Here is a 26,544-nt window from a genome sequence, read left to right on the forward strand (position 1 = left end):
TGATATATGATACAAGTACTGTAAAACATGCATAAGAATAAATGAAATGCTTAGTGAATGATTCAGCATTGAGAACGGAATAACACAAGGATGAGTGATGTCCCCTTGATTGTTTAATGTATTTATGGACAAATGCCTAAAGAATGCTTGTGGTAATGTTAACAGGAGTGTTATTTGTGGATGTGAATATATACATGCCCTTTTTTATGTAGATAGTGCTATGTTGGCTGAGAACTGAAATGATTTGCAGTGGATGTTAGACAGCGTGTATGATACAACAAAGAGTCTGAATCTGAAAAATAATATTCCAAAGACTAAGTGAGAGAAAGGTATATCAGGAGAACCCTAAAAATAAATTGCATGGGGTTTGTAAGAAGAGATTGGATCAAAAATTAATGGGTGGTGAATGATTGTGGATTGAATACAAAATGGATGACCAGTATAATATGATCTGATCACCACTTGGACCATGTAGCCATATAGTTTGGTACATGGAGAGAATGAAAGAGGATCAAAGTATAAAACAAATATATGAAGGAAGAGTGAATGGGTCAAGAGGAGGGTGAAGGCTTGATTTAAATGGCGTTGATGAGATCATCAAAGAGAGAAGTTTAAAGAACAAAAGGCCATATATGAAGTGGTGCATAGCTGTAGTAGAAGGATGGAAAAGTCGCATGGATAGATGATATGGAGAGGTATAGTGAGTGGTGTTGGTATAAACTAGATTTACCTGTGTTTCCTTTTCTTATCTCTTGCCTTTAATCAGTTTGGCTTACTCCTTTTCTGAAAATCCAAAAGGAATAGTGTGGTGTGTGTGTGTGTGTGTATACACATACACATACTGGAGTAGCTTCACAGGGGCACATGTGTCACCGTTCTGTGCCCCCCCACCCCCATTAATGGTATTTTAACCCAGAGGCTTATGTAGCCCTTCGCACCTCACGTGAATCAATTCAGTGTGTGTATTTATTATGTAGGTTTATTCATTATTATGTAGGACTAGAAGCCAGGAGACACTGGTTCTAGTCCACCCTCAGCCATGGAACCTCACTGGATGATTCTGGGCAAAGAACTCTCTCTTAGTCAAACCTACCTCACAGGGTGGTTGTGTACAACTGTAGAAGAGGGACTGCCTATATCCCACCTTTAGTTTTGTACAAAAGGTGGAATATAGATCTAGTAAGTTCATAAATAAACTAATAGCACCAGTGCATTGTACTAGCATAGTCCACCTAGCTGTGTGGTTTATTGAAAAATGTATCGTTGATTGGATTCACACAACACTCTTACACGTATTCGCAGCGCACGTTTAGGAATGGGCTACAAACAAGATTCCAGAATACCGTCCCACGTTAGCAATTCAGCCACCCCTAAAGATGAATCAGAGACTCGGGAGAAGAAGTCCTGCACATCCATCGGCACCCAAACCCTGTATCTAAATCCCAGGCAGACTCTATATAGCTACAATTTATTTCCCCTCCTACCAAACCACAATGGTACATCCCACAGCCCTAGTTCTCAAACCCTAGGATGAGCCCATTTCCATGGGATAATTTAGGGGTGGGAAAAGGAAGTTCTCCCGCGGTACGGAGGGAGGGAGGGACTAGCAGCCAAGCCAATCCCAGCGAGGTTCGGCAGCCGAAAGCCAATCACGGAGCAGCGTGGCCAATCAACACGTTGAAGGGCGGGGCCCGAGTGGACGGGACTGCGCTTGCGCGCGGGAAAGGCAGCCAGGGAGGGCGAGCGAGAGGAGAGAGAGAGAGAGGGCGGGAGGAAGGATCGCGTCGTTTCGTCTTCCAGCTTTCGGCGTTGGCGGCGGCGGCGGCGGCGGCAGCGAGAGAGGGAGGGGCAGGCGGCGCTGAGGAAGTTGCGGGGGGGGGGGGTCGTTTGGAGAGGCGGCTAACTGAGGAGGAGGAGGAGGAGGAGGAGGAGGAGGAGGAGGAGGGGGGGGGCGCAGCGGGAGCGGCAGGAAAGCCGGTCGGCGGGGCGGCTCCTCAGACTGGGTCGCTCGCGCTTCAGCGAGGGCAGGAGGGAGCGGGCGGGAGGAGGAGGAGGAGGAGGAGGATGGAGCAGGAGGAGATCCTGAGGAAATTCATCCAGCGCGTCCAGGCCATGAAGGACACCGACCACAATGGGGAGGACAACTTCGCCACCGACTTCATGGTACGCCTGGGCGGGGTGGCAGGGACAGTGCAGTCTATCTGGCCTTTCCGGGCGGGGAGGGGTCGCGGCGGGAGCCTCCCGGGGTAGGGATGCTCTCGGCCCCCTCCCCCATTTCTCCCCCCGGAGGAGCGGTGGGGGGGGCGGCGGAGGGGAAGGGCTGCCTCCCCTCCCCTTCCCTTTCCTCCGTGAATGCTTCGGGTATGAATAATCTCGCCGCTTCTCGCTGGGTGTGTGCTTGCGGGATGGAGGGATCCGGGGCGTCCCTGGCCGTGGGAGATATTATTGCTATTGTTTGTGGCTTCCTTTTCCTCCCAGTAATCAACCTTTAAAAACCCCGGGCACTCCTTTCCTTGGAGAAGTCAGGGCTGGGAAGGCTGAGCTGGAAAGGTTCATTTCTTGCCTCTTTTCCCTTTCCTTTCCTTCTCTTTCTCTCCCCCACCTTTTTCTCAGTGTGGATGCAGTCCTCATCGAGGTGGAGCGAATGGATAGATTAACAGCAGAGTCTTTTTTTAAAAAAAATTCTCTGGACTCCTGATGTAATTTTTCCCAGGGCTTTTCATCTTTCTCCACACTGGGGGTGTGATTCTTTTCAGGTTTTGCCTGCCCTTTTCCCTTGCATTAATGGGGACCATCACTTTTTCTCTCTTTGCAACCTCCAGCCGTATTTTTGTTATTTTATCTTTTTACGACAGTTGCAACTATTTAGGGGTAGGCTTGCAGTGTGCGTTTAACTGTATTTAGCCAAACAACTCCGTCTTCAGCTCCGTCTTCTTGAGATGTATTTTTACATCCCTTCGGCTTTTGGGATATGATGGGTACATCAGTTTTGATAGCAGTGCAGTTCCTTTTAAGGATCAGTCTAAATGCATCATATGGAACTCAGAGTTCTCAGCAGAAAAGAACATGTGGGTTAAACAGCTGGAGATAGTAACCTGTTTCTTTGTGCTGGTCAACTAATATTGTATGTGTGTTTTGGCTTGGAAAACAGAAATTTTGAAGCAAATGTCAAATTGGGTTGCCTGAAATACAGGGAGGTGGCTACGGGATATTGCGAAAGATCAAGGAGGAAAGTTGTGTCAGGTTTGAGACATGGAAGAGGAAGTGGATTGTAGGAAGTGGCTTCCTTATCCTGATTAGGGAGGCATGGAAAGAAGAATAGCTCTTCTGGCTGAAAGGATCCTATTGTTCCTCAGGTAAATAAAAAAGAATCTGGAAAATAGGTGGAAGTTTGCCATTTTAACTTACTTTGAAGTTATCTTGATGCACACTCTCTAAGATTTCAAACTATTTCATAAATTTAGAATATATGTTGCATACAGTTAAGAATGTAATTCTGTAATACCATTACGTATTTCATCATAGTTCTTGTGCTTTGCATACTGTTGTGAAATAAACATGCAAATTCCTCTGTTCCAATAGAAGAGAATATCTGTAGCTCAGGGGTGAACTGTGGAGTCCTTGGTACTCTCTGAGCTTGGTTTTCTTGCAGACGTTTCATTACTCGACTAGGTAACATCATCAGTGCTAGTGGCTGTGGGATTTGCTCCTTGTTTATATACAGTAACTATGCTGTTTACTGTGGAAAGCTAAGTAAATGAACTTGAAAATTGCAGCCAATTTATAGAAAATCACTGTTCTATCAACATTCCATTCTAATAATACTTGAAATACGGAGTATTTGTCAAGATCTTGCCTCACCTGTTACCAGAGCAACATATGTTAGAAAATAATTGATACAAAGTTTGACTTTATGAATTTATATAATGAGGAGTAAAAATATTTTTTAAAAAGGGAATGAAGTTTTGTTTAGATTTAGCACCTGAATACTTTTGTAATGCATCTTCTAATAAAGTAAAACGTGTTTGCCATTTATGTGTGAAGATGGGGAAAAAGTGTTTATTTGTCTTGATTTAATAAACCACATTTCAACTAATTGGTTTCCAGCTGTATTAAGCTTATTCAGCAAAACCTCAATTTAATGGACCATTTGCAGGGCTTGTCCATTAAATAGGAATTTATTTCATTTACATCAGTTTGTATCAGTTACATAATTATGTAATTGACATTAATGGCATCATTTGCAATAAAACTTCTATTTAATGGACAAGTCCTTGATTTAATGGCTGTTCGTCCATTAAATACAGGTGAAGTTTGAATGAAAGATTTATCTGTTGTATCCAAAGACTACAAAATTGAGATCTGCTAAACTGAGGGTTTACTGCGTTGGCTTGCATTTTTAGTCAATATAAATTTCTAATATTCAAACAAGATTTAGTAGGGTAGGCTCACTCCAGGTCTCTTGCCTTAGGGATTAACATCTGCAGGGCCCAAGGAGTCGAGTCTTCTTTTGCAGCTTACTGTCCAAGATCAGAGTAGCTTCTGTCATTTTGTATTTTAGTAGAGGCATTAAAAGTTGGCTTTTAAGGAAAGCTCTGGGAGGGGACTTAGTGTATATTAGAATTCCCCCCCCCCCCCGTTATATTTGGATGTTTTTGTTTTTGATGGCCTTGATGTCTGTCTGTGTAACTCTTGTAATCATATCGCACTTTAGTTTGTTTTATTTGATCATAGTTGTATTTTAAGCCTTTTACAGTAAGAAGGGAATATAAGCCACTCAGTGTCCTGCTGGATTGGGGTGATGTGTAAGGCCCAGTTAATAAATAAATACATAGAGAGACTTAATACAGTGAAACCTTGATTTTCCAGGCTTTAATGCAATGGGTTTTCTATCGAATGGATTACTGTTGTGATTACCTACTTTGTGAAATGAGTTATTACGCAGATGATGTAACATGCATTGCCACAGTGATGTAGTTCTCCAGATTTTGCACAACACACTGAATCATGAACTCGGCATTCTGTCTGCATTTGTACAACACATTAATTGCAAACTAGGCAAACACATTTTAGTCTGGTGTGACCTTAAATAATTTTCTTGAAGGCCTTGAAAGAATGTCCTTTTTACTTGCTTCATGTCTAATGTGTTCTAAGCTATGTAGACTTTACCAACTTTGTGGAGCTGCATGCATTGTAAAATGTCAGTCATCAGTGTTCTGGGCTGTGTACCATGCAGCTCTCTCTACCTTTTTGGTAAGTTCCATGTTCTTTTACTGTGCCTGTTTTGAGCCTTCCTTCGATCTTTTCACACTTACTAATTGAAGTCTCCTATAAAGTGCTTTTAGAAATTGATCGTTATTATAGTACATCGTTTTAGGATGATGTTTATGCATATGCTGCTCTGAGCTAATTTAGTAGAAGAGCAGGATATTGATGATGCTGTTAATCTCTTAATCTCATATAGATTTATAAGCTTTTTGGTCAATCACGCTGCATTTATGGTTTTCTGTGGTAGTTGAGACATTGTTAGTCCAGGATACTGGGCAGACTGCCTTTGCCATTACAGACTTGATTGATTGTTAAGATCATCAGAGGGGTTGATGCTATGTGTGTTGAGATTGACAGAGTGCCATTTTAAGCTTTTTTTTTTTTCCCCAGACAGGCCTCCTGTGTAACAGTCTCTGCACACTGTGATGCTTTGTAAGGTATCTACAGTTACATCTTTTAGATGTTGGCTGAAGACCTTCTTTTTATCTAGGCCTCTCCTGGATGAATGGCACTTATTCTTGCATTTATTTCTCCCATTTTTGAATGCAAATGCGTCTTTAATATTTTGATTTGTTTGAGCAAACTTTATTTGTTAAACTCTGTTTTATAGAATAGAAACTGGATTTTAAAGTTTTATTGTAAACTGCTTCAAGAAACATTTGTATGGCAAGTAGTATAGAAATATATTAAGTATGCTATTTGGATTATATGCTGAGCCATAGTGATAAAATTCCTTAAGGCTTCAGTTCTCAAACTGCACAGCAGTGAACTTATAGGGGCATCATGAGATATTTTAAATTTTTGAGGGAAGCACAGTGATACTTGACGTCTGTCAGACAGTGGACAAACTGCTACCTCAAGTTTTGGCCTAGAGGTGCTGTAAACTGAAAAAGTTTGGGAACCTTTGCCTTAAGGATTGCATAAGCGATATCTACACTTTTGCACTTAGTATATGAAGAGAGTTAGGAAATAAAGGATGGGAGACATAATGGTCTACATTTCACAATTTAGGCCATAATGTGTTTAGTTTGTTTTGAGGCTTATGTTATGTGCATAGCCATTCACTATGAAATAACGTTATGTATATACTATATTCATCACAAATTGTAGTTTAAATATTTTTTGGCTCAACATAGCCTATGGTAGCAAGGGAAGAAACTTAGTATATGTGGTGACTTGTACTTAAAAGTGAAGAATAAGAGAACAAGTAAAACGCAGAAAATATAGTTTCCTTCTATCTTTCTCTGGTAACTCTATTAGGCATTTAAAAATCTCAGTTTTATATGGAGGAGGGTCAAAGAGGTGGATTGTAGTTTAATGTTAATAGTGCATTATAGCTTAATTGTGGGGGACAGGGTGTAGTTGAATATTATAAACAGAACTGAAAGATGCTGAAAAGGCATGAAGGCAGTAAGAAAACAGGATGTGGGGAAGAAGGTAAAACAAAATGGTAGCATCCCACTAAGTTGAATTTTGGATAGGGAACCATGGAAAGAGTCAAACAGAAGAATGGTGTTTACTAAAGATTCTAGAGCACAAGAACAACATAACCAGAAGACGCACTTCAGTAGAGTACAGAGGGCAAAATTCAGATTATAAAAGGTCAAGAAGAATTGAAGGAGAGAAAGTTGGGATGGTAGGAATGAATAAAGCATTCAAACATAAGAAGGAAAGAATGAGGTTAGCTACTAGTTTGAGAACAAGCAAGGATAAAAAATATGCAGAGAATGGGATAGATGATGTTTTGAAATGTGAGTAAGGGGCTTTGAGAAAAGAACAAATTATTGGTGTGATGGAGATTTGGAATAATAGAAAAGATAGAATTTGGAAATAGAAAGTGTTGTTATAAAAATCATGTATATATGGTTAGAACAGTGATATTTTATTTCATGGTAGAGAAAGAGGTATTCAACTTTGTAATTGTAATTTGCAATGCCACCATGCCCGTGAAATGGGTGACCGGTTTCCCCCCCGCCATAGAACCATCCAGCTGGGTGAAAATCATGGGACGTTGCAGTGGAAAGCTGGGTAACTCCAAAGCAGCCACCACGTCAGGGTGCATCAAGCAATGCGAACACCCCGAATCGATCAATGCCCAAACTTCAACGGTTCTTGTGCGGGAGCCTAACTTCACGTTCAGTGTGGGATAGTTGGCACTCACTGAAACATGTTCTCGCCCGTCCTCCACCACCTGCCCACAGGCGCTCCTTAGAGCAGGTGGCTGGCGTTTCCCGCCGGCTGGTGTAGGTTGGGCTCCCCCTAGCACCCAAAGTAAGGAACCTCCTCCACTTCAGTTTCAGCCCTGGCTGCCTTCATTTTCTTGGGTAGGGAGGGAGATTTCCCCGTCGGCTTCCCCGAACAATCATCGGTCTTGCCCTTTGGGCACGCCGCCGCTCGGTGACCTTCCACATCGGAGGCACTGCCCTTTCGCTTAGTGGCGCTCCCTCTCCTCCTCCCAGGCACATTGACCGGACTTTCCAGTGGGCGCAGCAGGGTGGGAACCCTTGCTGAGCCCGGAATATCTCATCCCCTTCCTGTGAGCGAAGGTTTCATGGGCATGCTCAGCCTTCCCTGCCAACTGTATCCATTCATACAGGGTATTTGGGTCGTCCCTACCGAGCAACCACCTCAGGACCTCCGCGTTCAGACCGTCCTTAAAAAGTTCTATTAAGGTAGATTGGGACCAATCCTCAACCTTCCCAGCCAGAGCCTTAAATTCCAGAGCATAGTCCGCTACCGATCGTGGCTCCTGGCTAAGCTCCCTCAGCGCCCGTTTTGCCCTTTCTTTAGCTAACGGGTCTTCAAAGTGTAGCTTCGATACCCACAGGAATTCTTCGAACTCCTCCAGTTCAGGGGCATCCGATTGACATAACTGCACATACCAATCGGCAGCCTGCCCCTTGAGCTTAGTGGCAATGGCATTAATCTTGGCTCTTTCTGAACGAAAGTACGGTTCCCATTCATCCATATAACTCCTTGCATTGGTAAGGAAGAACGATAGCTTAGTTGGATCTCCATCAAATTTAACTGTAAAGTCCTTAACCCCCACTCCGGGCAGTCCCTTCGCCACAGCTGGGTGGTCGGACTTTCTTTTAGCTCCCAGGGATCTCCGCTCTCGAGGAGGGGACCTTGAAATTCGCACCCTCGGCGCCCTTGCCTCCTCTCTGTGCCGGGTCTTACTCCTTTCCTCCGAAGAAGGTGTGGGCGAAGAAGGGGACGAATGCCTATTACTAAACTCCTCTCTCCTCCTCTCCCGGGGACCCCAGCCCATTGATATTTTCTGAAGCATAAATTCTATTGACTCCAATTTGGCCTCCACCAGTCTTATACGGTCAGGGGTTTGGGGATCCTCCTTTCCCTCCTGCCTCACCACAGTTGGGGAACTCAGGTACCGCTGTTTCCAAGACATTTTGGACGTCCCTGGTAGGGGTCCCTGGGTTTCATCCCAGGTGGTCAGTTCGCCTGGTGACTTGCCGGTCGGTTCAGGGGCTCTTTTACCTCCAACCTCCTCTTCTCCCAGGCTGGAGCTCGACACCTCCCGAATTTCTGAGAGCTCCCGAGTAGGGACCCTCTCTGTTCTTATCACCGTGGAGTCGGGTTCCCCCTCGCTCGATTCCTCACTTTCCATGGTTTGGGGATTTGGTTTGCTCATCACTAGCACTTCTCCCTCACAAAATAAATCTGGAAAGGGGCTAGCGGTAAATTTTTTGAGATTCTCAGCTTTATGTAAGGATTGCCTACCCTAATAGACTCAGACTCACAAGCAGGAACTTAATGATATCTGATTTATTAAAGAATAGTATGCAAATACAGAGAAAGCTGAGAATGAGCAAAAGCGTGCCAAATACAAACTAAACACCCTGGGCTCAAACGTAATCCCTCCCCTCGCCCTGCCGTTGCAAATTCCCCCCCCCCCCCCAGGTGCTGGTAACCGTTTCTGCTGATGTCCTGGGAAAGGAACCTTGAACACAGGAGATAACCCAAACACATTCCAATCCAGCTGCTAACATATAACAATCCCACAAGGTGGAATCCTCCTCCTCTCCCGGATGAAACACGCATCAGCCAAATGACATGCGAAACGTTACGAGGTAACGGCAACATTGGAACGGTGAACATGACAGTAATTGGCAAAAATAAGGAACCACATGGAATGAAGAAAGAAACAGGTCTTAGAGTTGAGTATGCAAAAGTACAAACAGGACTCTCAGAATTGTTTAAATGCAGATAAATCAGGGGGCCTGGATGGGGAACAACAGGCTTCAACTGAACCCTGGTAAGACCGAGTGGCTGTGGGTTAATGGTTTTTCCGTATCTGGGACATTAACATCTCTGGTTCTGGATGGGTTTGCGCTGCCCCAGACAGACCCGGTGCGTAACTTGGGGGTCCTCCTGGTTTCACGGCTCCTGCTCAAAGAGCAGGTGGCAGCCATGGCCAGGAGAGTCTTCGTGCAGCTACGTGCTGTGCACCAGTTACGCCCCTTCCTGGATGGGGAGGCCCTTCGAACAGTCACTCATACCCTTGTTATCTGTCATATAGACTGCTGCAATGCGCTCTATGTGGGCCTACCCTTGAAAAGTATCTGGAAGCTCCAGCTGGTCCAGAATGCAGCTGCGTGAGCTGTTTTTGGTGCCCCTAGAAGGGCACATATAACACCGCTGCTGTGCGAGCTGCACTGGGTACCAGTTTGCTTCCGGGTCCAATTCAAGGTGTTGGTTATTACCTTTAAAGCCCTACATGGCATGGGGCCAGGTTACCTGTGGGACTGCCTCTTCCCCATTACATTAGCCCGTCCCACCCGATCGTGCAGAGAGGGCATGCTGTGGACCCCATCTCTAAGACAACTTCATTTGGCGGGGTCCAGGAAGCGGGCCTTCTCCGCAGTAGCTCCTGCCCTGTGGAACATGCTGCCCCTGGAGGTGAGATTGGCCCCATTGCTCCTGGCCTTTTGGAGGAGTCTGAAGACCTGGTTCTGCCTCCTCCCTTGGGGTGGAGAGGGGAATAGATCTACATGGGAATGGCTGCTATAGACCACTCCTCCCACATTTGGACTGTTTTAGATTCTTTCGCCACTTGGACTTTTTATCTTTACTCTTATTTATATTATTTATTATTGTAATTTTATACTGTAGATTTTATGATTGTTGTTTTAATTGATTGTTGTAAACTGCCCAGAGTCCCCCGATGGGAGGAGATAGGTGGGGACAAATTAGATAAATAAAATAAATAAAAAATAAAATGCTTATTCAAATAAAGAGCAATGGAAAAAGAAGAGAATATGCAGTCAATATGTGCAGAACTCATTTTAAGGAAAATGAATATGCCCATCCAGACTGGAGATTAGGCTTCTGAAGGAAACTAACTTTGAAAGAAATCAGAGGAAGCTTGAGCACCTGTAAAATACAGCCATGCTGTAACTCTAACTTAGGTCTCCTGCTGCTAGAAACAGGAGTTAGATTCCTAAATGTGTCCTGGAAGATACTATTCTACAGATGGGGTGAGGTTTAGATCCCTTTCTTTTCTTTCCCACACTCAACCACTGCTCTTGGGAAGTTTTAAAGGACAAGAACCTCTAAGAAACTCCTCCCTCACTATTTAATTTCAAAGGAAGGGGATTATTCTTGCTTGCAGGTTTAGTTAACTGGCCTTCATAGGCTTACGTTGGAAGGAATGGTCAACTGTGTTTATGTGTGTTTTTATCTGACTGGGGTCTCCAGGTGCTTGTGTTGCTAGAGGTAGCCATTGCACAGGGGATGTGAACATTGTCAAAATGTTTTTCAAGGAAGGTCCCAGGTTTAGCTTCTGGCATTTCCAGCAGAAAATCAGGTAATAGGAAAACTCTTGTCTGAGTCCCCAGCAATTGTTGAAGTGGTCAATGGTCTGGCTTGTTATAAAACAGCCATCTAGGTTTGAAAATTGACCTGGGTAGATTATGAGAGACAATTCAGAATCATGGGCCAAGGGAGGAGGCATAGTACGGGAAGCAGCTCATTATTGTGCGTAGGGATGGGAGTTGCTGATTAGTGAAGTGAGATAGGAGTATTGTCAGAATGCAAGTTGAGTGTTATGTAAGAGCAGTAAGAGGGAGAGGGAATTGGTAGAGTGACATACCATAGCACTGTTGTATGGCAAAGGCGGGTAAAGCATGAAGGCTTTGGAGGATCTTGAAGGTACACTTGTCGTAAAAGTTAACGGGTATATTGCTCAGTTGGCCCTTAAAGTTAATTTGCATTGGCTGCCATGAGTTGAATATTTTTGTATTGTTTCACCAAATCATATTTCCACTGCTGCACATTTGAAATATGTATTCATGAATTTACTACAGCAAGGTCCTGTGGTATGCAGCAGTCTGCCTCTGAGCATGGACAAAGCAGGGGATGCTGCATAGTTTTGCCTTTTGTCACAGGGAAGTATCTCAGACCAGTAGGCCAGTTAAGTGCCTTCATTTGATTGCATTAATATCAGCCTGAGTCTAAAGGCACTTTAGCATTTTAGCATTTTCCTAAGTACTAATTTTTCACCTCCTCTAGGAACCTTTTGCAGTAGAAATTGGTCTGTTTTTTAATGGTTTGTTGTTGTAAGAAAACTTGTACATGATCTCAAATGTCTCTGTTTTATAATATGATTGTATAGAGGATGTCTAGCATCCTCCAATTGTTCTATTCCATTCTGACTTGCTACAGTTCACCGGATGTCTAGAGAGTCTATTCCCGTAAGAATATACGATCTATTTGTTTTAGTTGGCTTTAAACAGTCTGTGATAATTCAGCTGCTGATGTTCAATAATGGGTCAATTTTTCTTGCGTGCGTAAAGCTTCCCTACAATGAACTTGTATATTCAGCACTTGATTTCAGAGAACCAAAGCAGAACATGGTTGCTGATGGTTGCTAGATGGGCCTGAATGAGAGTGTGCCAGGTTTTGAATAATGTTACTCTGGTTACTGACTTTGTTTCTCAGTTTCTCTGTATTTGAAATAAAAGTGTAGAATCCCGGGTCACTTGAATGCATATTGGGTTTTTAGTTGTGATTCAACCAGGTCGCATTCCAGTTAATTTTCAATTGCTGGTTTGTGTCTTGATTGCACAAGTGAAGAGGCTGGTCCATGTCTCATATTTTGCCCATGTTAGTTGGCCTAACAGATAGCAGCTTTTCTAATGCTGCTGCAGGTGTCTTTTTAATATGGGTAACTTCCCTTGCCTGTGTTGGGATTGCCACATCATCAGCATAGATGAAGCTGTTTGTTTAGATGGGTAGGTTGATCATTTATATAAATACTAAAAGGCAGTAATGGTTCTGGTTAGCCATTCTCCTGAGTTTGGTTTGCTGTTATGCCGCAGTGCAGTTCCATTTTCTTTGGGTCATTGTTCAACTTCTAATCATCTTTCAGCCTTTCTGGCTGTTGTGGATCATGCTCTGCTCTATCCATTCTGGCTCTGGTCTGTGTTGTTGTTTAACTAGCATGTCTGTTACCTTTCTTCCTCCCCTTATGCTTTTTTTTTTTTGAAGGGGTCAGTATTGTACATTTGGACATAGTATGTGTCAAATCTGGTTTGTAGCCTTGTTTCCATCAACTGCTGTTAAAGGCAACCCACCCCAGTATTCTTGCCATGAAAACTCAATGGATCAGTACAACCAGAGATATGTCGGTATACCATCGGAAGATGAGACCCCCAGGTTGGAAGATGGTCAAAATGCTACTGGGGAGGAACAGAGGATGAGTTCAACTAGCCCCAGACGTGATGACGCAGCTAGCTCAAAGCCGAAAGGACGGCTAGCGGCCGACGGTGCTGGTGGTGAACGGCGAATCCGATGTTCTAAGGATCAACACACCATTGGAACCTGGAATGTAAGATCTATGAGCCAGGGCAAATTGGATGTGGCTATTGGTGAGATGTCAAGATTAAAGATAGACATTTTGGGCATCAGTGAACTGAAATGGACTGGAATGGGCCACTTCACATCAAATGGCCACCAGATCTACTACTGTGGACAAAAGGACCACAGAAGAAATGGAGTAGCCTTCATAATTAATAGTCAAGTGGCTAAAGCAGTGCTTGGATACAATCCAAAAAATGACAGAATGATCTCAATTCGAATTCAGGGCAAGCCATCTAACATCACAGTGATCCAAATATACGCCCCAACCACAAATGCTGAAGAAGCTGAAGTAGAGCAATTCTATGAGGATCTGCAGCACCTACTGGACAACACGCCTAAAAGAGATGTTATTTTCATCACAGGAGACTGGAATGCTAAGGTGGGCAGTCAAATGACACCTGGAATTACAGGTAAGTATGGCCTGGGAGAACAAAACGAAGCAGGACATAGGCTGATAGAATTTTGCCAAGACAATTCACTCTGCATAACAAACACTCTCTTCCAACAACCTAAGAGACGGCTTTATACATGGACTTCACCAGATGGACAACACCGAAATCAGATTGACTACATCCTTTGCAGCCAAAGGTGGCGGACATCTGTACAGTCAGTAAAAACAAGACCTGGAGCTGACTGTAGTTCAGATCACGAACTTCTTCTTGCACAATTTAGGATCAGACTAAAGAGATTAGGGAAGACCCACAGATCAGCTAGATATGAGCTCACTAATATTCCTAAGGAATATGCAGTGGAGGTGAAGAATACATTTAAGGGACTGGACTTAGTAGATAGGGTCCCAGAAGAACTATGGACAGAAGTTTGCAGCATTGTTCAGGAGGCAGCAACAAAATACATCCCAAAGAAAGAGAAAACCAAGAAGGCAAAATGGCTGTCTGCTGAGACACTAGAAGTAGCCCAAGAAAGAAGGAAAGCAAACGGCAACAGTGATAGGGGGAGATATGCCCAATTAAATGCAAAATTCCAGAGGTTAGCCAGAAGAAATAAGGAATTATTTTTAAACAAGCAATGCGCTGAAGTGGAAGAAGACAATAGAATAGGAAGGCCTCTTCCAGAAAATTAGAAACATTGGAGGTAAATTCCAGGCCAAAATGGGTATGATCAAAAACAAAGATGGCAAGGACCTAACAGAAGAAGAAGAGATCAAGAAAAGGTGGCAAGAATATACAGAAGACCTGTATAGGAAGGATAACAATATCGGGGATAGCTTTGACGGTGTGGTCAGTGAGCTAGAGCCAGACATCCTGAAGAGTGAGGTTGAGTGGGCCTTAAGAAGCATTGCTAATAACAAGGCAGCAGGAGACGACGGCATCCCAGCTGAACTGTTCAAAATCTTGCAAGATGATGCTGTCAAGGTAATGCATGCTATATGCCAGCAAATTTGGAAAACACAAGAATGGCCATCAGATTGGAAAAAATCAACTTATATCCCCATACCAAAAAAGGGAAACACTAAAGAATGTTCAAACTATCGAACAGTGGCACTCATTTCACATGCCAGTAAGGTAATGCTCAAGATCCTGCAAGGTAGACTTCAGCAATTCATGGAGCGAGAATTGCCAGATGTACAAGCTGGGTTTAGAAAAGGCAGAGGAACTAGAGACCAAATTGCCAATATCCGCTGGATAATGGAAAAAGCCAGGGAGTTTCAGAAAAACATCTATTTCTGTTTTATTGACTATTCTAAAGCCTTTGACTGTGTGGACCATAACAAATTGTGGCAAGTTCTTAGCGGTATGGGGATACCAAGTCATCTTGTATGCCTCCTGAAGAATCTGTATAACGACCAAGTAGCAACAGTAAGAACGGACCACGGAACAACGGACTGGTTTAAGATTGGGAAAGGAGTACGGCAGGGCTGTATCCTCTCACCCTACCTATTCAACTTGTATGCAGAACACATCATGCGACAAGCTGGTCTTGAGGAATCCAAGGCTGGAGTTAAAATCTCTGGAAGAAACATTAACAATCTCAGATATGCAGATGATACCACTTTGATGGCTGAAAGTGAAGAGGAACTGAGGAGCCTTATGATGAAGGTGAAAGAAGAAAGTGCAAAAGCTGGCTTGCAGCTAAACCTCAAAAAAACCAAGATTATGGCAACCAGCTTGATTGATAACTGGCAAATAGAGGGAGAAAATGTAGAAGCAGTGAAAGACTTTGTATTCCTAGGTGCAAAGATTACTGCAGATGCTGACTGCAGTCAGGAAATCAGAAGACGCTTAATCCTTGGGAGAAGAGCAATGACAAATCTCGATAAAATAGTCAAGAGCAGAGACATCACACTGACAACAAAGGCCCGCATAGTTAAAGCAATGGTGTTCCCTGTAGTAACATATGGCTGCGAGAGCTGGACCATAAGGAAGGCTGAGCGAAGGAAGATCGATGCTTTTGAACTGTGGTGTTGGAGGAAAATTCTGAGAGTGCCTTGGACTGCAAGAAGATCAAACCAGTCCATCCTCCAGGAAATAAAGCCAGACTGCTCACTTGAGGGAATGATATTAAAGGCAAAACTGAAATACTTTGGCCACATAATGAGAAGACAGGACACCCTGGAGAAGATGCTGATGCTAGGGAGAGTGGAAGGCAAAAGGAAGAGGGGCCGACCAAGGGCAAGGTGGATGGATGATATTCTAGAGGTGACGGACTCATCCCTGGGGGAGCTGGGGGTGTTGACGACCGACAGGAAGCTCTGGCGTGGGCTGGTCCATGAAGTCACGAAGAGTCGGAAGCGACTAAACGAATAAACAACAAAAGCTGTTAAAGGACCACGGGAGCTTAGGATGTATATCATGCTCATCTGGTTTATTTCTACCCAGATTTTCATGAGTTCACGTCCTTATTGTGGAGTTACATCCCCATTTAGCATGAAAGCTATGGAAGTTGCAAACTATAGTTTGAATGTTATTTATCCATATTGCTGGCTTTGCAAAATCAAAGGTTGTATTTGATGCCTTGTAAAGTGAGATGATTAAGTTCTGTCCTATTTTATTTTAAGATTGCAATACTGTTCTCAGCCATAATCAACACAGAGATAAAATGCATTGCCTATTACTAGTTTTATTCCTGGCATCAAAGTTAGATTATCAATTGATAATCTATGTTTCTTGGAAAGAGATTATATGATATTTAGTTTCTTCACATATTTTAGCAAGAGAAGAGCTTTTGGCAGTTGAGAAGCATTTGACATTAATTGAAACCCTCCATCAGGGTTCCACAAGGGGCTTGCTTTTATTAAAGTCATAATCTCTAGGAATCTTTGAAGTTCTATATCTTACTTTGGTGAAATGGTAATTGGCAGGATTTGTAGTTGGTAGTTAAAAAAAAAATCTGACTCTGAGGAGAATGATGTGAGCATTCTTGCTGTTGTCTCTGCTTATGAAACCTTAACTATGAAAATCACAAATTTGCAGAGGTACTGCATTTATTAGACCAATTAAAATATAATAATTGGAAGCTTTACATTCTCCAAAATTCTTTATCAGGTAAGTTTAATATATATATATATATATGTGTGTGTGTGTGTGTGTGTGTGTGTGTGTGTGAAATGTCCATGGCTGGTTTCAGGGGTAGGGGTAAAATGTTATTACTGGAATCCATGTGAGAACACAGTTGGTATTTGTTCATTATGTTATTACATATTATACCATAGTTGTTTCCTGTTGTCATCCATCCATCCATCCATCCATCCATCCATCCATATATATATATATATATATATGGAACATAACATTCAGAAGAGATTTTTGGAACATTTCTCAATGCAAAACCTTAGATGGCAATATATGGAGTAAAGCCTATTGTTAACCCTCTTCTATTGTGTTGTATAGACAAATAATAATATTAATTAACCATTGTTGTAGCTAACATAAATCACTAGCAGTGGCTTCAGTCTTGGAATCACCTGTAGCATGCATTATATTTTTATAGTACAATATTTTTTAAATCTGCACTGTAAATTGGGATCTATTTTACACCGGATTGCAGATCCATCATGGATTGGTGATAAAGGCTAAGAACTACAGATTTAGCTATTTATACTTTCTGGCCTGCCAGTGTCTCTTGTCAAAGAACCTGTGCTCCCCCATGATAGAAAAGGTAATCCCCTTTGTTCTGGGAAAGGCATGTATATTTATGAAGTTGTACAAAGCATTTTAAGGGGCATTTGGCAAAGTTGCTAAGGGAAATGAAGCGCTCCTTGGAGTGGCATCCTTTGGGAAACAGGACAGTTGCTTGGAGGCTGTTCCTGGTGATCACATGTGTGCACAGGCAACATTGCTCTGTGACTGTTGACAGAGTGAAGTGGTTACCCATGCTGATCTATGAAGAGATTACCTGGGAAGGTTTCGGAAGTAACTCGTTCGTTTCTTTGAAGAGAGGAGCTTGTTCATGCCAGTTCACTTCACAAAATGCCCTTCCAAATACTTTGCATTGCCCTGATGTTTACAAACATTCACTTATATTACTGTCCTTAAAACCTAACCTAATTTATGTTAGGTTTTAAGGACAGTAATAACTTCATCACTAAGACAGATGTGATTAATGTATTAATATTAATGAGAAAACTATTAAAGCAGCCATATTTTATTCCTTGTTTCGTGCTTGTAAATAACAGTTAATATTTTCTTTCCTATCTGTAAATAGATGTACAGTTTTAGTAATTCCTACTTATAAAATAATATTTTCCAATTGTAATATATTTAATCCAATTAACTTAAATGTTGTTTTCCTAATCAATCCTCCATGCTCACACACAGGGCCCAGAGAAAAAGTAATTTGAGTAATTTTATGAAAAGAGGTCTTTTTATAAAAAGCCTTATGTTAGCATATTTTCTTTTCTGCCATTGCAGTTATTTGTGTGCAGTGTAGAGGCCCTGAGTAGTTTGGTTAATTTCAAAGGATATCCTTTCCCACTATTTCTTTAATTTTAAAATTGATTTTCCATTCCCCGTACAAGGGACTGTACAGTGGTGGGGTTAAGACTGCCGCTACCACACTGAGTCAGAACCATAATCCACAACAACAGTCATAAAAGAACGAGGGAGGGTTCTGCTGTGTTACTTTGCTAAGCATGGAAGGCTTGGTGAAACCATTCGGGTTCCAGACACCCTTTCTCGCGGGCTTCCCTTGGTAAACCGTTGCTGCTTCTCTGCTTCTGGTTTGTGCTAATCTTTGTTAACTTGCAAGAGGTGTGGAAAACAGCAGTGCTGGAGAGGAGCTGAAAGGTGAGGGGGGGGTAGAACAAACCCCAACCCAACCCAACCTCCTGTTTGCTTCTCACAAATCAGCAAAGGTTTCACAGAATAGGGCAGGATGAAAAAAATGCAACAACCTAGCCTGGCAAGCAACTTGGAAATTGAAGTGGGCTGGGGGGGTGGGCGGGAATAGGGTAGGAAGTTGGGAATGAATTTCTCACTAACAAAGCTGGTACAGCCTGTGTGGCCCCACTCCTCCATTCAAGCCTGCTATACTCTCTTGCTTTGAGAAGGCTGCTTCAGGATGCGGTTCTTGAAGCCGCTCAAGCTGGCAAGCATGTGGAGGATCAGGAAGTTGTCGGGTCAGCATGTCATGTTTGCCGATGGACAGGATGACTGAGGAAGTGTGAATTCTTAGTAACTGTTGTGCTTAACTTCCTTCCACCTAAACTGCAACTGCGTATCATAGGTTGAGGAATATTTTTTAGGAAATTTGCTGTCAAATTATGCCTTTTGGACTTTCCACACTCAATATTTGTTAACGTTTGCACATGGTAACTTTTTTTTTGCATTGCCTCAGCCTTAAGATGTGTTTATTTTATTCTGTATTTATATAATTTTTATACATTTACATAAAACAGTACTATTGTGGTTGAATTTAAATTTCTGCATTTTGTTGAGTGTCCCACCATATAAATAACTTAAATGAGAAGAGAAATGGATTTTGCTATGCGGTGCTATTTCAGAAAAAAAATTCTCAGGCGTAAGTTAAGGCATTGTTTAAGCAGTTTTGTTTAGCATAGTTCAGTAATGTTTTCCTGTTGGAAAAGTAAAAATAGATCATCTACTTTTGGAAGATTCTTCATCTTTAGGCAACCACGTGAATTTACTTTTAGAAATTTGAGGAGGGAGAAGTTAATGTACAGAGTTTAATGCTAGCAGGAGTATGATAAAATACAATCAAGAAGGACAACTAGAAGTATTATTTCAGTTTGTGTGATACTTTGATTAAAATCTCTGACACAAGAAAAGCGGATATGCTAATGTATTATTTTGCACAATAAACTACTAAGTATGGAAATAAGTTGTCTGTTACATTCATCAGAGAAAACTGCATTCATAGTTGTCAGCAACAAAATATGTAAGATAATTCTGTTTTTGCATCTTGCTGCAGCACTGATTATGATAGGTTTGTCAGAAACTCATGACTTTGTGTACATAGCGTCACAACCTGAACTAATTTAATATAAATGGCCTCCTTTGATGGAACTAATATCATTTATTATTTTTGTTGCTGAGGCTTTATATCATGAGACTAGAGGTCTTGCAATATGCAATAGCTATATAAATCACTGGCTTTCTGTAATTAAATGTGGCAGGAACACACAGATTCATGGCCTTATAGTTTTATATGAGTGAAAATGGGCCCCTCTGTGGACATATGGGGGGCTATAATGTAGAGCAAAAACTTATTGCTTGTTGTTGGTCTTTTTCATTTAAACTGTACTGTATTGTAAGCCACCCAGAATCTCCTGGGGATTTGTTGGTCTCCAAATCTAATAAATAGACAAAACAAAACAAAATAAATACCAATAATAGAGATATTATCCATGTAAGAAAATGATGTTTTGAATTAAAATGTCTCCCTCCCGCACAAAACCTACAGCCCTGGATACTATATCTACCTTCACTATTGATGCTAGGAAGTACTCCTTGCATATAGAGGGAATCATAGAGGTGCTAATCCTGATAAAGATAGGATAGACTGCTTGGCTTGGTTCCATCAAAGCACTGGAAATCCTTACCTGTACCCTATTGCTCCCTTAGTCCTCCCTTTTAATCTGAGTTAATTCTAGGTGCAGATGGATTTGGAGGGGGCATTACAGTATGATGCCTCTTCAGAGTCTTCCCTCATATAATCTCCAGGGGATTAAAAAAGGCTGAGATTTCAGTTGTTAGTTCTGGCTTTTCTGCACAGTTATTTCAAAATGACTCCATGGATGCTTTTATCATAAATATAAACGATGAATACTCTGCAAGGCTTCCACCACTGCTGATTATCTAGTCTAGTGGGACCTATCTATGAATGCATCGTGTTGGAGCTGCTAGATGGATGTATTGCAAGCTTTCTGCAAAAAATTCTTTTGATCTTTCCTCTATGTAGTAAGGCATATTTTTTTGTGAAGTTTAATGAAAAATTACACTTCTTTGAACCAGTACTGAAGGTTTTCTGAGCGAGAAAACGTTCATTATTTATACTGATATTAAAATAGCCAGACTCTTCTTTCTCAAAGTGGTTTTAAACATAATCAGTGTATTGATTTTCAATGAATTAACATCTACTGCTCTGACAATTGACTGCAGTTCTCTCAACATGTTCTTACTGGAAAAAGCAATTACATATTCTAGGATCCAGTAACATTTTAAACAATAACATATAGGTGGTGTATTAGTGAGATGGCTTTATTGCCTGTAACAATGACACTCCTTTTATTAGTAACTTTGGCTGATGATTTAATTGCTGAATTTTAAATAGTTTTTATTTTTATTTTTATTTTTATTGTATGCCACCCAGAGTCATGATCTGGGTGATCTTTTTAGTTTTGATTATCTTACAGGGTAAGGTGGGAAAAAAACTAGAGGGGAGAATACTGTATGGGGGTTGCAAAGTCCCTATAATATATATCTATGAAGACAACAGTGCAATTATTTCCTGTACAGCTATTTGAGCTTAAACATGTGGTGAGAACCACTGCAACCAGAACAGGCTGTACCTAAGTTACTAGCAATCTAAAATTACAGTTTTTGCCAAGAAAACAACAAAACTGGATAATTGAACAGAACAGAATTGAGCAGGTACACTCCTTTAAATATCTAGGAGTAGCCTTCCATGACGGGATCCTGGGAAGTCCATCAGGAATATATCAAGCAAGTGGCATCAAGTTCTGCATAGGCTATGAAAAATTTTGTTTTGTTTTTTGTTATACTTCAGAGGAAGTAAACTGATACCTCCAGCATTAAAGCTTTTTGAAGCCAAAACACTAGCCTAAATACTGTATGCAGCTCGGCTTATTATTTATTTATTCAGTTTGTATGGCCACCCATATCAACAAGTGACTCTGGGTGGCGAACAATCTTCAAATAAATTAAAAGCAAATCCAGTCACAAATTCAAAAATTAAAATACACAGTAGGCCTATACATGGGGGGGGGGGATCCTAGAGACAATAGAATCCAAGTTTTTAAGATCATCATTTGCTGCACCCCACCCAACAGAATACTCAGGCTTGAGCCTGGGATGCCCTAAATTGAACATAAGGCATGGAGAATATTGCTGGTTAAAAACCAGTTTTTTCTTCAGGTTTGCTACTGCTAATCTTAGCTGACAATTATCTCTTGCTGTGGACAAAAGTGATAGAGCAGAAATTAAGAACATCTGGACTACCTGTAGATTCCTTATTATATTCAGACTTCGTTAAGGCCAAAATTCTGGTGTTGCAAAGATTGAACAACACTGAATACCAGTCTGAAGTCAGCTCACTGTCTCAGAGAATTACACTAGACTGAGGCTCCTGGGAACCTGCATGATATTTGTACACCCTCACTTCCTCTAGCTTGCGGAAAGGATTTTCAGGGCCAGGCATACATCCTTCCATTTGTGATGTTATCTAGCAGGTTTTCCAGTATTCCACTATCTCGGTGCACTTGCCTTTGTGGCTCTGGGGAGCTTTGAGACAATTCAGCATGTCCATTTTTATTGTAATCTTTATAAGGATCTTTGAAAGGACATTCTAACTCCTTTTTTTTTACCAAGTGCACCTGGGAGAACAGACAATTTCTACGCCCACTTTTTACTCTGAGACGCAAACCGCGAAGCCACCTACGCAACCAAATTTATTATTGCAGCAGTTAAAATGAGGCAACAACTAACATCAAACACAACTTGACAGTCCTTTCTCTTTCCTTGACTTTTAACTGTGTGATTTTATCTGTATCTATTGCCGATCTCTGACCATGAATAACTTGAATTTGAATACTTGTATACGCATTTAGTCTGTACCTGCTGCCAGTTTGTGAGTAGTTGTCATTTGTAATTTATAGCTGTATCAGGTGATTCCAGAGTTAAGATAGTTTGAGAATAAAATACAGAACAGATTCTTCAAATTTGAAGTTGCAGTGGTTTTTCTCTTTTGTGGAGTCCCATATTCTCAACCAGATATTTCAGAACCTAAGTGATTGGAAGGAGTAAGTGGAATGTTCGGGGCAGATTTCAGGAGGGGGAATAAAAATACTTCCAGTGGTTCTCTCTCCCCATCTCTGGAGCCCAAGCACTGCGTACAATGCTGAGATTTGATTCTGGTATGATCCAAACTGAGCCCTTCGGTTGAGTTAGTTTTATGGCATAGAAGGAAGAGCTTTCTGGGACAGGAGAAGTATTATCTTGCAGTGTAAGCTGCAACAGAAGGAGAGAATGGAAGTTTTATTGCTTTACTACAACGAAACATGAAAACAAAACAAAAACTACAAAAAAGAGAAAACATGACTAAATGGAAGACCATAAACAATTTTATCTATGTTTGAAAAGTAACACCAGCTCATCTTTAAACAACAAATTAAAGTTGACCACACAAATTCAGTTGTCCAGTCCTTCCCATGGAGTTGATAAAAAGCTAGTTCAAAGCCTGGAGATGACACAATTCATCAAGCCAACCTTTGGTATCTAGCTGTAGATACCAACTTTCTTTCCAAGGCTGTTGCAGTCTTTTTTCCAACAATCCAAGCATGGTAGATCCAGAGTTCTTCAAAAATAGATAAATTCTAAACCAGTAACACCTTTAAATGTAATGTTCTTTACTAAAATTGTATTGATCTTATTGCAGATATTCAGTCAATCAGAGGACATAAATAAATCAGGTGTCTTTTCCTGCATAAAAAGTGAGATACTCAGCTCTTTTTGAACATCTGAGGAGTTCAGGAGACCCAGAAAAAAAATTGAACGAATTTGTCCATCTTAAGATTATATGAGACATGCTTAACATTTATTTAAAATCTGAAACCACTGATTTTTAAAACTGGATATTCCAATTCTTTATTCCTAATTTCTTTAAATTAACAATACTTACAAAAATTTCAGTTATTGATAAAACGGAATAAATGATTTAGCCTCTAAAAACTTTGCTTAATATTCTTAAACGTAAGAATTGCTTTAATTACACATAAGCCATTCTGCTGTTTAGTCAGCTTTTTAGATTTTTGTTTTTGGTAACCTCTCAAGTCTTCATGGTATAACTAACAATAAGCTGATCTAGGGTGTTTACCTCATATTCAGTCCAAATTTCTCAGAAAACTCCTTTTTCCAGTCATTTTAAAATTAGAGTTATTCTGAACAGTCTTTCATCAGAACAAGAATCAGATTTTAATTTCTCAATAGTAAGCAGATATGTCTAACTTTCTTTAATGCTGCGAATACACTAAATTCCAGCTATAGTTAGAACCAAGTACTGTTGAAGATTTCAGAGGTGTCAAATAATAACTTTCCACTTGTCCCCATAGTGGTACATACTCAATCTCACTTTCATTCCAGAAAAAACAAAATAGAAGTTAATATGTACTCTCAGTGGCACAATGAAAAGTCTGGAAAAATTAAAACTCCTATGTTCATATGGGATTTGTAATTTAGAGAGAGAGAACCTTCTCTGTCCATTCCTTGAAAACGTAATCATTTACTTGTCATTTTCTCTAACATGTATTTTAATAGAATTAACATAGCTGTTTCTCTTAATACTTACCAAGTTATTAATTTTCACAGTGTTTATCCTTTCACATAAATTCATGGGTATTTTCAATCATGTATTAATATCATTATTAATCTGTGTTACACTATTTAAAACATTCTCTTATACTAACAACTGTATTTTTCCAGAAATAGTTATCCCCCAATATTTAAGAATATCTGAACAAAAAATCCTATTTTTGACACATTTCCATGGAAACCTTATTATCAATTAGTGATACATTTGATTTATTTATTTGGAAGTAAATATATTAGAAATATACAGTATTTTGGAAATTTTCCCATATTATTATGCAACCTGAGTAGCATTGGGAAAGGACTTTGAAAATATTAGTAAGTGGAAAAATCAGTGGAAAAATAATCCCTTCAAGGAGAAGGGCTAAAGTAGTAAATTTTAATCCAATAAATACAAATTAAATTATAACACGTTCCAAAATTTCAATCTGTATCATACTCTGTTAGATATTTGCACTGACAATGAGGGGTATTTCACATCAACATCACTAATAATAGCTAGCTAGCTGCAATATCTCATATGCTGCAGGAGGCTTCTGTAAAATTTGTCTTAGTAATTTGGACAGTTGCATGGAATGTTCATGTTTGAACTCACTTGTAAAAGTCATTTTGTCATGGCATGTTACATGCTGGAGATGGCTTTGAAGGAGAATTTTGGTGGTAGCTCTGGTTGTCTTGAAATAATTTATGCTTTCATCAGACAGCTGAACAAGTGGTTATTTTGGAAGCCTGTAATAAAACATGGAATGTCTCTATATAAGAGTTATGCTTTGGAAAAAGAAATCTAAATTGGTAACCTAGATTGTAAAGTTTATCATATAAGAGGTATTTTAGTCCTAGAAATAAAATGCCATCAGTCAAAGAATATGTGATCTTAAAGAAAATAATCTGTGTAAGTAAACTAGGTATCCTGGTCAAACTTAAATTATTGTTACTTGGGGAAAAGAAATGAAGTTCTCTGGCCCCCAGGCCTAATTTTATTTGCTGAGTTCCCCAGTGTAACTGTGACAATGATCCCTATGGTCCTGATGTTTTCATGCTTTTCTATTTCCCTTCCCTTGCTCTCTTCTTGAGATACTTGCTGCTTACAGGTACTCCAGGTTTTTCATGACCTTTTCATGATTTCTGGGCACCTAGCATAATCATTACCTTCTGAGATTCTGAGAGTTTTTAAATTTTATCTTTGGAATTGATCTGTTCCTCTGCATTGCTTTGTTGGCCTTCTTAAATTAAAGAGGCTTCCATGATTTTTGCAGAATATTCCTGTATGGTAACTAGCTGTTAAATAATTTGGCTTCTCCAGAATGGGGGCAATTTCGTATTTGCAGCTGCTGTGAACATTTCTGTTTCCATACTGATGCGGTTTTATTTTTGAGAAAGCATCCATAGGACTGGGAGCCTTAGTCATTGATGATGTAGCCAAAAGGAAAATGTTCATAACGGCTCAGATGCTGGAAAGATCCCTTAGCACTATGTAAAACACTAAAGACTCTTTAGTGGAGTCTTTAAAGACTATTTAATTATGCCCAAAAAGTCATAGAATTCTGTATGCTGAAGACTGTTGGATCTATTTAATAGGGCAAACTTGTTTTTTTTAAAATAATTTTATTAAAGATTATATTATACACGTAAAACTAATACAACTACATAGTACAGAAATACATTTAAAAAATTAAAAATTTAAAAAATGGAGAAAAAGGAAAAAAAAGGGAAAGAAAAAGATAGAAAAAGAAGCCTCCCCCCTTCATCTCCACCAAATATAATCAAAAATAATAATTTATCAATAGAGCAAACTTGTTGATACTTCTAGTTACGGAGTTATTCTTAACAAAAGAGGATTTTTGCTATACTTCGTTGAAACAATGCACACACATGCAACATCTCATGTGTATTTTGTTTTATGTGAGGAAGGGAGAACAGAAAACATTTTCTCAGATGAGATCAATCCACTGTGATTTTTGTAAGCACTTACCCCTTTTAAATCCTGCCTAGTTTAACTTAGGCTCAGAAGATTTTTAATCAATTGAATCTTGCAGGCTTAATTTGATGCAAGATCTGTTTACTGCCTAGATTCAGCCATTAGCCCTCTGCCCACATAAGCTGAGAGCCAAACAGTTATTTCAGTTTTACCATGAATCTTGACATAATTTTTTCTCCCCATTCTCCTATTTTCTGACTTAAAAATAAAACAAGCTTGCTTTACAGTTTGTAACAGGGAATACTGAAAGCATATAAAATACAATAAAAACGCAAATACATACAATAAATAGCAGTACTTACCAGAAAATAAGAAATTACTTAAAATTTTAGCCAAGTTGCATGATTTACAGGATTCGTTTCTTGGCATGTATTTGGCAATGATACATGAGGATAT

The 26,544-nt window shown here is 40.4% G+C and overlaps 1 protein-coding gene across 2 annotated transcripts in view; it reads left to right on the top strand.

Annotated features, from left to right (window-relative positions):
• The first annotated feature begins 1,969 nt into the window (after positions 1 to 1,969).
• PTPN12 (protein tyrosine phosphatase non-receptor type 12) overlaps positions 1,970 to 26,544 on the top strand; it is a 68,994-nt gene continuing 44,419 nt past the window's right edge. For both annotated transcript variants that reach the window (XM_063308072.1, XM_063308073.1), the window contains exon 1: positions 1,970 to 2,163. In XM_063308072.1, coding sequence (XP_063164142.1) covers positions 2,065 to 2,163 — 99 coding nt within the window. In that variant the 5' untranslated portion in view covers positions 1,970 to 2,064. The remainder of the gene's footprint in view (positions 2,164 to 26,544) is intronic.

The sequence above is a fragment of the Candoia aspera genome, chromosome 7 (assembly GCF_035149785.1).
Source record: "Candoia aspera isolate rCanAsp1 chromosome 7, rCanAsp1.hap2, whole genome shotgun sequence".
NCBI classification, from domain to species: domain Eukaryota; kingdom Metazoa; phylum Chordata; class Lepidosauria; order Squamata; family Boidae; genus Candoia; species Candoia aspera.